Source organism: Engystomops pustulosus, chromosome 2 (genome assembly GCF_040894005.1).
Source record: "Engystomops pustulosus chromosome 2, aEngPut4.maternal, whole genome shotgun sequence".
Lineage (NCBI taxonomy): Eukaryota > Metazoa > Chordata > Amphibia > Anura > Leptodactylidae > Engystomops > Engystomops pustulosus.
The window spans coordinates 240,070,739-240,085,020 of NC_092412.1; the positions used below are offsets into that span (position 1 = coordinate 240,070,739).

At 39.2% G+C, this 14,282-nt stretch overlaps 1 protein-coding gene across 1 annotated transcript in view; it reads right to left on the bottom strand.

Annotated features, from left to right (window-relative positions):
- The window catches only part of TMPRSS15 (transmembrane serine protease 15), a 184,103-nt gene that overhangs the window by 109,313 nt on the left and 60,508 nt on the right, over nucleotides 1-14,282 (bottom strand). Inside the window, exons 10-12 of the mRNA XM_072133217.1 lie at nucleotides 8,406-8,555; nucleotides 1,324-1,438; nucleotides 613-763 (exon numbers count right to left, since the gene is read on the bottom strand). Of these exons, the coding sequence (XP_071989318.1) occupies nucleotides 613-763; nucleotides 1,324-1,438; nucleotides 8,406-8,555 (416 nt within the window). The remainder of the gene's footprint in view (nucleotides 1-612; nucleotides 764-1,323; nucleotides 1,439-8,405; nucleotides 8,556-14,282) is intronic.

A 14,282-nucleotide genomic window follows, 5' to 3' on the forward strand; every position in this document is an offset into this window, starting at 1 on the left:
TTTCTGTTTTTGTTCCTTTTCATATTGTCGCACCTTTTGCGACTAAACACCAAACTACCCGTGCAGCAAAAATAACCAAGTTATCCTCATTTCTCCTACCAATCCAGATGTTTTGTGCACCTAATAATAATAATATTCATCATTAGAAACTTGTTCATTTAGGGGCAAAAACACTCCATCCTGAATGTGGCGTAAACTGAGAAGCAGCACTGAGCTCTTTTGCAGAGCAGCTTATCCCCAGCAGCAGAGCTCAGCACTCAACCCTATAGACACTGGGGCACATTTACTAAGGGTCCGCACACCTCATTTCCTTCGGGTTTCCCGACTATTTCTGCATTTTATTTGCAATGCATTTAACAGGGGTTTTTGGCACATGTGATTGGATTTTGGCGCAAAATCACGTGACACAAATCGGGGGGCGTGGCTGTCAGACAACCCGACTGATTCGGACTAAGCGCGGTATTTAAAATTCAAATTTCCAACATAAAATTTCCAATAGAGTGCACCACTTTTTTTGGTGCACCTTTAACATGTGTGTGACACACTTATGTTGGACTTGCATAATAAATGTGGCACATGGTCCGACTGTGTAAATGCTAAATCTATACTGACCGCAGTTCTAGACGTCTCATATAACGTGACCTGTCCATAATTCCAATTCGGCCCATAATTTCCTTCTTTTGAGAATATAAGTTGTTCAGTTTTATTTGTGAGTATAATGAGAACAGACAATCGATAGACACTGGGACCGTACATGTGGAACCTAGAAAAAAAAAGACAGTTAAAGGATGTGTTTAAAGGGGTGGTCCATGGTCACACAGGTGCACCGCTCGTTATATCACACAGCTCTGACTACTCTCTGTGATACTAACGAGCCATGCACCTGTGTGACCATGGTCAGATTTCTGTCCACTGGAGGTAAACATAGAAGCTTCCTATAGCAGGACAGCAAGCAGAGATCTAGAAAACCGTGAGTAATTGATACAGAAAGTATATTGGAAAATTGTATAAAGTTTTCTTACACAAAGCATTTAAATTATTTGCTGAAAGTGGACAACCCCTTTAATTCCATGTTTTCCAACATTAATATACAATGTATGTAGAAAAAAAACAAACAAGAAAAGTTTGGATAGACTTTTGACTGACTTTATAGGCATCGTACCATCAGTAGGGTTTTACGTTATTGCTTCTAAATCCCTTTCTAATATTGATCGGTTTATACCACTTACTATTATATTATGGTGATTAATTGTCTGTATGGAGAGGTATATACTTGGTAGTTATTCTTTGGCATCATTTATTGTATGTGATTGACCCACTTACCAAAAACTGAGGCACAGGGGCTCTGATAGAGGGGCTGATGGTGATGTCAAGGGAAGACTAACCAGTCTAATATTCTGTCCGAATCCAGGTCCGGCTGGTGTTGATATATAGTAACCTACAAAAAAATTATGAGTTGAAAAATCTGATGTATAATGTATAGTAACAGCACAACTACCCGTTTAAGCCTCTGTAGAAGTATTTTCATGGTTTTCTGATAACATGACCTCCCTTACTTTCATTCAAAATGGTCAGGTCCAAAAACATTTATGATGAGATTGTGAGGGAACAGAATGCATTTTCTTATGTGTTCTCCCCCCCATGTGTCTTTACATTGCCTTTATTGTTAGAAAAGACATCTGTGCATAGTACCATCCCCCACGCACACAGATCATCTTACACAGATACAGGCAGTCCACTACCTGACTTACAGACTGCCCCTAGTTACAAACGGACCTCTGGATTTTGGTAATTTACTGTACTTTAGTCCGAGGCTACAAAAACAGCGGTATCAGTTATCAATGGTGCCTGTAATTAAGATTTATTGTTTATCCTGGTTCTTATGACAAAAGCCAACATTTTTGAAATCCAATTGTCCCAGAGACCAAAAAAATTTTGACTAGGGGCACAATAATAAAGTATACGGTTCAAACTTACATAAAAACTCAACTTAAGAACAAACCTAAGAACAAACTGCCTATTTATCCGGTCCAAGGCAAAGGAATGTGACACATGCCCAGTAAAGTTTCTTTGTCTCAAAAAACTATAAGAACTCTCTGCTACCTAAATAAAATTGGAACATGTGAGAGTGAGATTGATTCACCGCGCAGCTCCTACTATACACAATTTGGACCCACATCACATCAGAGATAGAGATATTTCTCTAACAAGATGATAGGAATTTTGTGATAATATAATTTCTGTTATGGTATCAGTTATGTCCTATTACTGCACATGTGGTTGGGTAGTGAATTGTAGTCATTTAGGGGTTTTGTGAATATGTACTTGGTTTCTGGAGGGATTAGAAACCAAACTAGAGTAAATTTAGGTGAGGAAGGGGGGACACATCTGTATCTTCCTACAGACATAGAGGTCCACATTTATTAAAGTGTTTGTGCCAGTTTTCTGTTTGACTTTGCACTGAAAAGAAAGTGCAAACTGCTTGTACATGTATTTGAATAATACCCCCATACTAAAGCAGAATAATACCCCCACACCATAACATCATCCATTACCTCTATACAGTGACTGAATAATACCACCATACTAATACAGAATAATACCACCATACTAATACAGAATAATACCACCACACCAGGACATCATCCATTACCTCTATACAGTGACTGAATAATACCACCATACTAATACAGAATAATACCACCACACCAGGACATCATCCATTACCTCTATACAGTGACTGAATAATACCACCATACTAATACAGAATAATACCACCATACTAATACAGAATAATACCACCATACTAATACAGAATAATACCACCACACCAGGACATCATCCATTATCTCTATACAGTGACTGAATAATACCACCATACTAATACAGAATAATACCACCATACTAATACAGAATAATACCACCACACCACGACATCATCCATTCCTCTATACAGTGACTGAATAATACCACCATACTAATACAGAATAATACCACCATACTAATACAGAATAATACCACCATACTAATACAGAATAATACCACCATACTAATACAGAATAATACCACCACACCAGGACATCATCCATTATCTCTATACAGTGACTGAATAATACCACCATACTAATACAGAATAATACCACCATACTAATACAGAATAATACCACCACACCACGACATCATCCATTCCTCTATACAGTGACTGAATAATACCACCATACTAATACAGAATAATACCACCATACTAATACAGAATAATACCACCATACTAATACAGAATAATACCACCACACCAGGACATCATCCATTATCTCTATACAGTGACTGAATAATACCACCATACTAATACAGAATAATACCACCATACTAATACAGAATAATACCACCACACCAGGACATCATCCATTACCTCTATACAGTGACTGAATAATACCACCATACTAATACAGAATAATACCACCATACCATGACATCATCCATTACCTCTATACAGTGACTGAATAATACCACCATACTAATACAGAATAATACCACCACACCATGACATCATCCATTACCTCTATACAGTGACTGAATAATACCACCATACTAATACAGAATAATACCCCCAAACCATGACATTGTCCATGACCTCTACACAGTGCGGCTTATTTACTAAGGGTCCGCAAATTGCACTTTCAATGGATTTTCTACGTTTTCATCATTTGCGCCACTGTGACAGGTATTTAACTGGGGATTGTGTCGCATGCGATCGGATTGTGGTGCGCTTGTGCTGGCTTTCATGCAACAGAAATCGGGGTGACGTGCCGTCAGACGTTCCGAGTGATTTGGACTAAGCGCGGGATTTGAGATTAAAATTGTGTCACAAAACAAAGCACTTACATGTACCAGGAAGAAGAAGTTTAACTCCGGCGGACCTGAGCGGGGAAGAGACACATGGAGGATATCGGGTGCATGATCTTCGTGAATCCCGGGAGAGTACATTCCGGTCGGACAATGCACTTTTGGGGATCATGACAGGACAGGTAAGTAAATGTGGCCCAGTGACTGAATATACCACCTTACTTACTTACTACCTTACTGAACAAAGACAGTGCCAAGACCCCCATCCCAGAATGCGATACCTCCCTTCCCCCCGAAACAGTGCTAACCCCCTTCAAAACTGTGCTACCACCTAGTCATTGCTAACCCTTCCCCATACCAGGCTACCCACATTGGGGACACAACACTCGCCTCAAACACAGTAATTCTGGCTGCACTAGAAAGAGAAGATTTCACCAATCCCCGTGACTGGATCGATGAGTAAGTGTCCCTGGTTTATCAGGATGGATTTTGATGGTAGATTTCCTTCTAAAGGTGTATGACCTCCTTAGAGGGAGCCAGGCTTTTAGAATCAAAATCACTTACACGATTGCTCATGAAGACCAACAACTTATTTTGGTGATCTAATTGGGGTGTTGGGATGTGAGGATGACATTGATTTATCTGACAACACTTTATGTATTTATAACAAGCTTCCTCACAATCCCCCTAGTTAGGCTCCGAATGATGAGAAACATATCAATTCTCCACAAACTCGGCCGCATTTTTTTCCCTCTGAATACAGTTCCAGAAATTCTCAAGGATCCAATTTATCTGAGTCCACCAGCTGCTTCTGCCTGTTGTTCGTCATGTGAACAAATAGCTGAAAAATTTGGATTTGTTTTAAAACCTCTGATGCACCAACATAAATTATAAGGACACTTTAGATTTGTTATAATTTTTGTTTTATAACTACTTTGCTGTCTGCTGCCTATTTTGATGTGTTTTATTCTTCTCGATGAAACCCGAGAGGCTCCTTCATTAAATTCGAGCTTTTCATCCAGTCGGAAAAAGCTTTTTTTGAGCAATTATTCTGCACTTTTTTTATCTGTTATTTCTACTATTCTGTTTTCTCGGTTGAAAATTTTGACTTTTGACTATTTATTTGTGTTGATTGGACGGCATTTAGTAGATCTAATCAATCGGCTTCTGGCAAGAGCTGGACTGTGCTGTGAAACCCATATCTGTAATGACCTAAGGTCCGGCAAGGGGGAGATTTTGCACGACTCTTCCATCAGTCTAAGAAACTGTTATAAGTAACTTAGGCAGAGCACGGGTAAACAGGAATCTGAAGGTAAGTGCCCCCAGTCTTATTGCATGATGTAAGAAGGGCAAAAAACATTTAAGTTTACCGTTTCTTCCTTGAAAGAAACCTGTGAGGGCCATTTGGGACACTAAATCACCTACAAGTACTTAAAGGGAGTCTACCGGCTATACATTTGGAGACAGGTGTTGCTAATGGAGAGCTGTGTAATCATACCTATGTGTGTGTTGTTAGTAGCAGCTGGACTATAAAAAATGTACATTCCATGATTGTAGCTGGACACTCTGGCCCACTGGTGTGTGAGATCTATTCACTGAACACAGACAGCACTGCCTCTCCCGTCTGCTCTGAATCACGGCTGTAACAGACTACTGTTTGAATACTTAGAAGGAGAGTCCGTGCAGCAATATAGAGAAGAGATCTCACACACCAGTGCACCAGAGTACTCCAAGTCTAGCTACAATTCTAAAATATTAAAAAATGTTCTCACAGTCCTGTTGCTACTTAAAACATACCAAAATGGGAAATAGCTAACACTATCCAAATTTTTGCATGGTCAAAACTGCTGCTAGACTCCCTTTAAAGGAAACCTACCATCAGGAATACATTGGGGCAGATTTACTTACCCGGCCCATTCGCGATCCAACGGTGCATTCTCTGCGGTGGATTCAGGTCTTCCGGCGATTCACTAAGGTAGTTCCTCCGACGTCCACTAGGTGGTGCTACTGCGCTGAAGTTCCCCAAGGCCCGCCGGAATGCCCTGAAATTCACCGGCCTATTCCTGGTGAAGGTAAGCACGAGTCCCGCAACACTTTTTTTTTTCTAAATGCGGCGGTCTTTCCGAATCCGTCGGGTTTTCGCTTGGCCACGCCCCCCATTTCCGTCACGTGCATGCTGGCGCCGATGTGCCACAATCCGATCGCGTGCGCCAAAGTCCCGTGGGCAATACAGGGAAAATCGGCGCAAATCGGAAATATTTGGGTAACACGTCGGGAAAATGCGAATCGGGCCCTTAGTAAATGACCCCCATTAAGTTTCCTTTCCCTCGCCTTACACTTTATCTAATCTTTTTGCCCAATTTATGTAAATTTACTTCAGAGGCTACAGGGGCATGGAGTAGCCTGAGGCTTAGTCGGGAGCAAAGGCTACTTTACACCCCTGTTTCTTTTAAAGTCTCATCTCTCTGTTCTTCCCGCAGCGCTCTTCATTCCATGCCCATGCTTGCGTAGTAGCTTCTGGCTCTTCTGTGGAGTTCTGCGCATGCTCCAGAGCAGAGGGCAGTGAGCCAAAAGGAACTGCGCTTGCTCGTGCACGGACTGCAGAGCCGAAGAGCACTGTGGGGACAGATAGCAAGGTGAGACTCATCCGGACTACTCCACAACCCAGCAGCCTCTGAAGTTAATTTACATAAAAGATAAAGCTTTTGTGTAGTAAGATGGGACAACAAATTAGATAAAGACAGTGTGGGGGTTTAGAACAGAGAAAGGAATCTATCATCAGGAATAGCTCAGTTCATAAATTACTGATGGCAGGTTTCCTTTATAGACTGCTGGTTGAGTGTCCAGGGGTGAGGTTAAAAACGGAAACAAACATCTTTAGTCATCTAGAGATTAGTCTGATCATCTGATCAAGTTCTGCAGGAAATTGCACAATTGTTTTCTATGAAACCCGAAGGCATTAATAAAAGAGGCATGGTTTTCCTTATCCCATCCTGAAACTTATTTGCCTATTTTTCCAGAATCCCCTAGTGGAGCGTCCATAGCTTTAAGTCTCCATGCGCCTAAAAGGTGGCTTCAAGTGGCAAAGTCTCCATAAGAAGAACCGTTACTTCCCTACTCTAATTCCACTCAGCCAAGGCAAAAGCAATCAATACAGCGAACCCTTGTAATTTTTTTTTCTTTTTATACAGCCCCGGAGATGATTTAGTGACAGGTCCACTCTAGATGTCACCTTTCCTTGCATGTCTGTTTTTGATAAATAGTTGCATTTCCTATGGCATAGTAATACTGTAGTAATTCTGAAGCATCTTTTCTTCTGTTATTACACCTTTAAATCTAAAAATGTTAAAATAATAGATGTCACCATTGTCCCTGCACAGTCTGACAACAATTACTGGGGGTATCTAACTCTGCAGAGTCACAATGACATCTGCATATAAACAGCAATTTAGAAGGTTGTTGGGGGAGTAGTAGAAGACCTTCACATCCTACAAGTGTCGGACTGGGTTTCCTTAGGCCCCCAGAGAAAATCAATTTCGGGCCCCACTCTTCATTATTCCCTAGGTTATTTGCCCATCCAAATTGTGGTGTTTTCTGATGGATCAATGGGGTTAAGTATTAGGTTGAACCAGGGCCCATCGGAGGATCCTCTGGTACTCTGGTGGGCAAGTCTGACACTGCATACTACATAGAAATGAATGGAGATTAGTTGCTGAAGAAAGCAGCCATGTTTTTCAAACCTCTAAAGAGAATTCAATAACCACTGATAAGTTATAAGTCACTTGTTGCCATGTTGTCCAGCCCGGTGCCTTATTACCCTCATAGTGTGGTGATTGGTGCACTTAGACTAAGGGTCTGTTCAGCATTAAGAGGTATAGATGTCCAAGGAACATAACTAGCGCTAGGACCCAAAAGCTGTTGGATTAGTGTATTAAGAAGCTAAATCTGTTTTAAATATAATATTCTGGAACTGTGGGTTAAAAAAAAAAAAATATATATATATATATATATATATATATATATATATATATATATATATATATTAGCCAAATACAGAAAATAACTTTCTAAAATTCTAATATCCTCTGAAATATAATACTTTTGAAAAGTTCTAATAACTTATAGATATATAGACCTTTGTGATAATCTACTTATAAAGGATTCTCAAGCACATACTGTACACTGTTTACTGGATCCGAGTTTCTCAAAATTAACCCTAGAAATGGTGTATTATGCTTTGCGAATAGAACATCAATTCCGTGCTCCCTGCTGCTCCTTTCATTCACAGTTCAAGCGGATTTTATACAATCCCTACAGGCTGTGTACACCAAGAGATCAATCCTATGAATAATCCAGCAAAAATCATTTTTTGTAAAATTGGAGCATGAACCAGTGTTCAATAGCTGTAGATAACAGCGTCACTCACACGACTGTATCATCCACTAACACGCTTCATGCTCTTCATGCCGAATGACAGAATCTCATATTCTACCAGTCACTTTTCTCCATTATGGTAACAATGTCACAGACATGAAAAATATGCTACAAAAAATTCCACTTACCGGACTCATTGCCAAACGTGTGGTCGTAGTCCGGCCCCGAAAATGGTGGATGATATGGACCTTGTAATCTCTCCCATTCTCCTCCATCTGTTGTATCCTGAATCCAATAACAAAATCCTTCTTCAAAGTTACAGTCGATCTTCTCTTCATCTTATATAAAGGAAGGGAAAACATATGTCTCATAAATTATGGAAATGGCGGAATTCAACAGGTGTTATTCTATAATCACCACCTGCAGGCTATACTTCAATATTCATTATACTTGTTCAACAAGGATCATTGAGTAAATCATTATCACATGAATATCCATCCTCTGAAACTTATGATTGGGAACTTATGATTGGCCTCATTTGTAGAATACTGAATAGCTAAAGTCCATTCTTTACATTAGGCAGACAGGAAATATAAAGATACATGGGAGAGATTTATCATATAATGGAAGCCCCACCCCTCAAGGGGTAGCTGCTCTGGTGGCCAAAACTATGCAAGTTAGAAACTTTTGATAGCAGTTTTGTCAAGATAGTGCGTGGACGGGAGACAGGAACGTCCACTCCATCTGCAGCCGAGCCCTCTTGGCATGGAGTTGTTGTAAAGGAGACAATAATCACAATTCCTGGCAGTTCTCAAGGCATTTAGATTATTTTGGTCTTACTACACCAGTTTTCTGTTTCGTATGAGTCTTAACGGCGCCGGTTTACAACCTAACTCAGGCCTTTGTGCATGCTCTCACGCCACAGGGATCCTGGTCTTCGGATGAACTTGTCCACCTTGGATGGGCTGTCCGACTCGCAAATATCAGAAAAGCGCAAACATCATTTCTTTCAGGTGATAGTCCTGTAAATATCACCAGATTCTAAACTCTTTTTTTTTGCAATATTATATAAGGTGTGCACTTTTTGTTTTCCTCTCTTTTGCTTCTCCACTATCCACTATCCACCCCTCATACCGGGCTTTTTTGTCTACATCAGTTTTCTGGTATATAAGCCCTAATAAATGCCTCCTGTGGTGTTTGAAACACTCTACTGTATTGCAGTCTACAATATAGTGATTATACAGTAGTTTTGGCAGGGTCGTATGTACATCTCAAGCTCACAAATCTACCCCCCCCCCCACTGATTAAGGAGCACACTATGCCTCCACTTCAGTTATAACAACCCTAGGCTCTCCAACAGACCCTTAACCCCACTGTCCACCTATATATATATATATATATATATATATATAATTCATATTGTTTGTGTGATAAAATACAAGCACAGCAAGTACCAGGGATACATATTGTTCTACTGATTCTGGAGTAGATTGAAATTTTGATTCTAGATTTGAGCCTCTAATGTTTGTGATTAGTGTTGAGCAGATTCAAACCGCAAAGTTTGTACCAATGTTTTCTCGTTCGGGTCGACCATATCCGACCCCGAAATTCAGTAGAAGTTCGTGACTGGATTTGGGTTCAGCTAAAACCCTCCCACCATTAAAACCCACTATCATGTGTGGTCGGGGTAACTTAAATGCTGCTGGCGACTTTACACCCGTGATTGGAGCTGGCATCGATCGCGGGTGTCAGTGGCGGTGGTGGTGGGATCCAAACAAGGTTCTAAAATTCAGGTTTGGCAGAGCCAAATTTTGATCGGTCCTTTCATCACTATTTGTGACTTGTGAGTAATCAACATCATTATTTTTTATCTAGTCAAGGATACGCATTTCACAGTAAAGTCCAAGAAGCATAGATTCAGCCACTAAATGGTCCAGGACTAGAATAAATATCTTGGCTCTGCCCAAAAGGGCCCCAAACAAAAGCGCCATTTATCCACAGAGAAAATTTGAATCAGGATACAACCAATTGGAGTTGTTGAAGGTAGTAAATAGTTCCCTTAAAAAACAAAACTCTACTCTGCACTACACATGCCCTCGATAACATGGCTACTATGGCTACTATGGCTTTACTCAACTTTATTCAACTTTTCTCTGCCATAACTTTAGTTCTTTATCAACAATGTCTTTTCAAAATAATCAATGTCTCAAAGTAGTTTCTTTATAAAAAAAAAATGCGCTGAAAATAACTGTACATTGATTTGCATCTATGATTAAAGCCTACGGAGGGATTTGGTGACACATTCCTTTGTTGCGATGACAATCCAGGTTTGACTAAGACATCAGCCTCAAACTGGGAGTCTTTAAAAGTAGAGAGCAGTAAATATAGACATGTTTATAACAATACAATACCTAATAAAATGGAGTAAGAAGTAGTTACTATTGGGAGTAAAAAAATTTCTTCTCTGCAGAATTGTGTTTATTTTAACCTTTCATGGTAGCGCGTATATTTCACCGGTAATGCTATTCCCTGGAATAAATCTATGGTGCTGTATTTGTTTTAAAAGCACTTTAGGAGCCATAAAGAGGATAACTGATGGTATACCAATACCAACTTTAGTGCCCCACTATATAAAAAAGGTTGAAACTTGAATTTCTATTAACTCCACAATATAGTTTTATCACATGGAATCATACAGCGGCGTAATATCGCCTCCGCAGAGTCGAGACTTGAGCAATTCTAAATAAACATAAATAAAATAAGGAAAAAAATTCTAAGGGCCATAACTCCAATTTAAGTGACTTTTGATAAATCTCAACTGTGACTATAAAGTTTTGCCTTGTAAGCACTTAAAATGTTGTTTGCTGCAAGAATGAATGCCGGACGAAAACGCCGTTCTCAATTTGCAATGTATATGAATAGAATATCAAAGGATAATCAGCTTTCACAGCCATAAAAATTGTGTTACGGCCGCAGCCCGGGAGAGAACTGGATTCTATTTACTCTCCCGCTTTTACTCTGTGATATGAAATATTATTAAATATACCCTTAACCACAGCATATGATGATGTTCTACCGGTTTACATCAAGTGCTTGATAAAAGCTAAGAAATTAAGCACTTTGGGAGCTGGCAATATTTTATTTTTACTTTTTTCATCTTCCTAACCTTTCTATTACCCAATAATGAGGGCTTATTTTTTGCAGTTTCTTTTGAAATGGCAATCTTTACATAGTCAAAAAAAAATGAAAAACAATTATTGTGTAGGTGGGGAAAAGATGTTTTTTTTCATTAGGCATATATTTTTGATGAAAAAGCAAATTTGCACCATATTCTGGGCTCTGCTCTATTTTTACGCTTGTCACTGTGCACTTCAAATGACAGGTCCCTTTTATTATTTGGGTTGATTCAATCACAGAGAATATATATATATATAGATATATCAGTCAGTCCCCGGGATACAAGATAGGTTCCATAGGTTTGTTCTTAAGTTGAATTTGTATGTAAGTCGAAACTGTATATTTTATAATGTTAGATCCGGACAATTTTTTTTTTGCCCCGGTGACAATTGGAGTTTCAAAAATTGTTGCTTTAATTGCACCAGGGATGATCAATAAAGCTTCATTACAGACATTCTACAATTGATCATTGCATTCTGGGACTATGGTAAAGCATTAAGAAACTTCACCAGAAGTCACGGTAGACAGAGGGGTCCTTCTTTAACTAGGGGTCATCTGTAGGTCAGGTGTCCTTAGGAAGCGGACCGCCTGCATAAATATATCATATTTTTGGACTATAAGACGCACTTTTTAGCAAGAAAAAATCTTGCTAAAAAACGCTTGCGTATTACAGAGCGAAGGTCAGGAGTATCCAGCACTGCCAGACCCTCCTGATCACTGTAATGGAGATCGGGTGATGCCCTGATATAGAGCTGCACCCGATCTCCAAGATAGGAGAAGCTCTGTACTGCTCTCTCCCTCTGCCTACAGGTACAGGGCCTGCGGTGATGTCAGCATCATGTGACTGATCACATGCTTCTTACATCACCACAGGACCTGATACTAGGAGAATGGGGACATGCTGGGAAGGGACAGGGTAAGAAGATGGATGATGCAGAGCTGTGTGCGTGTAACTACGGATGGTACAGAGCTGTGTGAGTGTAACTATGGATGATGCAGAGCTCTGTGTGTAAATGTATGTCTATGTGAGCTGTGCTTTAGTGCGACCAACAGGGATATTTTAATAGGTGGAAAATATATTTTTCCTTTTTTGGAAGCCTAAATCTTGGGTGCGTCTTATAGTAAGAAGCGTCTTATAGTCCGAAAAATACTATATATATATATATATATATATATATATATATATATATATATATATATAAATATATAATGGAAAATAACAAATAATAGGAAACATGTTTTCTTTAGATTTCATTATTTTGGTGCCTGTCATAAAGTATTATAGAGAAGGAAGTTGTTGCTTACAAGCCTAGGTTGTTGTGACAAGTTTTTCATACTGGAGCCATTTTTGAATTTATAGACAATATGGATAATTCTTCTTCAAATTACTCACAATTTCCATTCTAGGTGGAAAAAAATAGTGGCTTCTCGTCTTTGGTATGTCAAAGAGGCAAAAATACAAAATACTGAAAATGTGAAGTTTATTGCTTTCCTGTGCAAAGCAATTCTACAAAGTGCAGGAGGCAAGATTATTTCAGAAATTGGAGTAGCAAATGCCAGAACATCATGTCCTCATCTAAAGCTTGTTGAAGGCCCGATCAGGAAAATGTTACTGTATAACAATCCACTACTGCTTTCTAAAGAGGTGGAATATTCTACATGAGTATTAACTCAGGGTTAATGATAATCAATGAATGATAAATATAAAAGCTGCAAAAATCAGAATAAAGCTGTATTTCCACAAAGAAAAGATTCTTAAATATACTCAGCATAACAAAAAAGCACATTCTCTAATTCACTGTTATTTACAAAAATACAGCATTTCACAGATATAATTCCAACCTGTCTCTATCAGTCCTGGTGTTTAAAAATCTGGTTGCCTCTAGCTATGACCATAAATCTTCTGTCTATAGTCGGATGCTTCTCATGAATAGCTTCTCTCGTTTGCACACTGCAGTGCTCTCTGCCTCCAGCCCCCTTCCACTCTGCATTACAAGACCAGATGAGACACAAACGCCTCCTGCCAGCAAGCAGTAGTGTGCAAAGACTTACTTTACTAGCTACCAACAAGATACGGTCTTTATCCAGGCGGGAGGCATATAGCAGTGCTGACTATGTGTGTTATAGGTGAGGCCGCAAATCTGAGTAGGTCATTGTGTTTTATATACATCTAGTGACTCTGATCTCTCATCTCAATTTTTTTTATGTGTCAGATACTGGTAGAATATTCAGAAGCTAAATAAAAGTGTAGATAAACCCTGAACCCTGACAATCTAAGCACATTGTCAGCACACAGCAATAAAACTGAGTAAAATTGTCAAGCAATGGGTTAAAAATTAGCTTTATTGTGTAAACATCACTAGGGATTAAAATTTGATAATGTTCTTTCATGGAAAACCCCCTTTAATAAGAACACAACAGGTGAATGTCACATTTTATCTGCTTGTAAACAAAGATAACAAAAGACAAAGTATATAAAAATTCTGTTAAGTCTCATTATGTGAAGAAAGAACATAATAGTTGTTTAATATATTGTGTACTGTAGCATATGATGAGATACCAATGTTCTAAGGTTTAATACAGGTTAGAAAACTCAAGTCTACGGTATTGAGTAAGGCCCAGTTCACACTGTCAATTCCCAAATCTTTTATTCTCAGAGGATTAAGGTGCCTGGCTGTTGTCAACTCCATACTAATTCCTCACAACGGTGAGCTGGGATCAATGGAGTTTGGAAATATTCTGGCCAATTTGCCTCCAGCAAAATTAAGATAGACAATTTTGAGTCAGACAAAGGTTCCTTTTCTTACTTCGGCTTAGAATAAGCCAGAGGTAAATAGGTGAAACAACTGGTGTGCCCTTGATCTTGGTGGGTCCCTTAGAGCCTACAT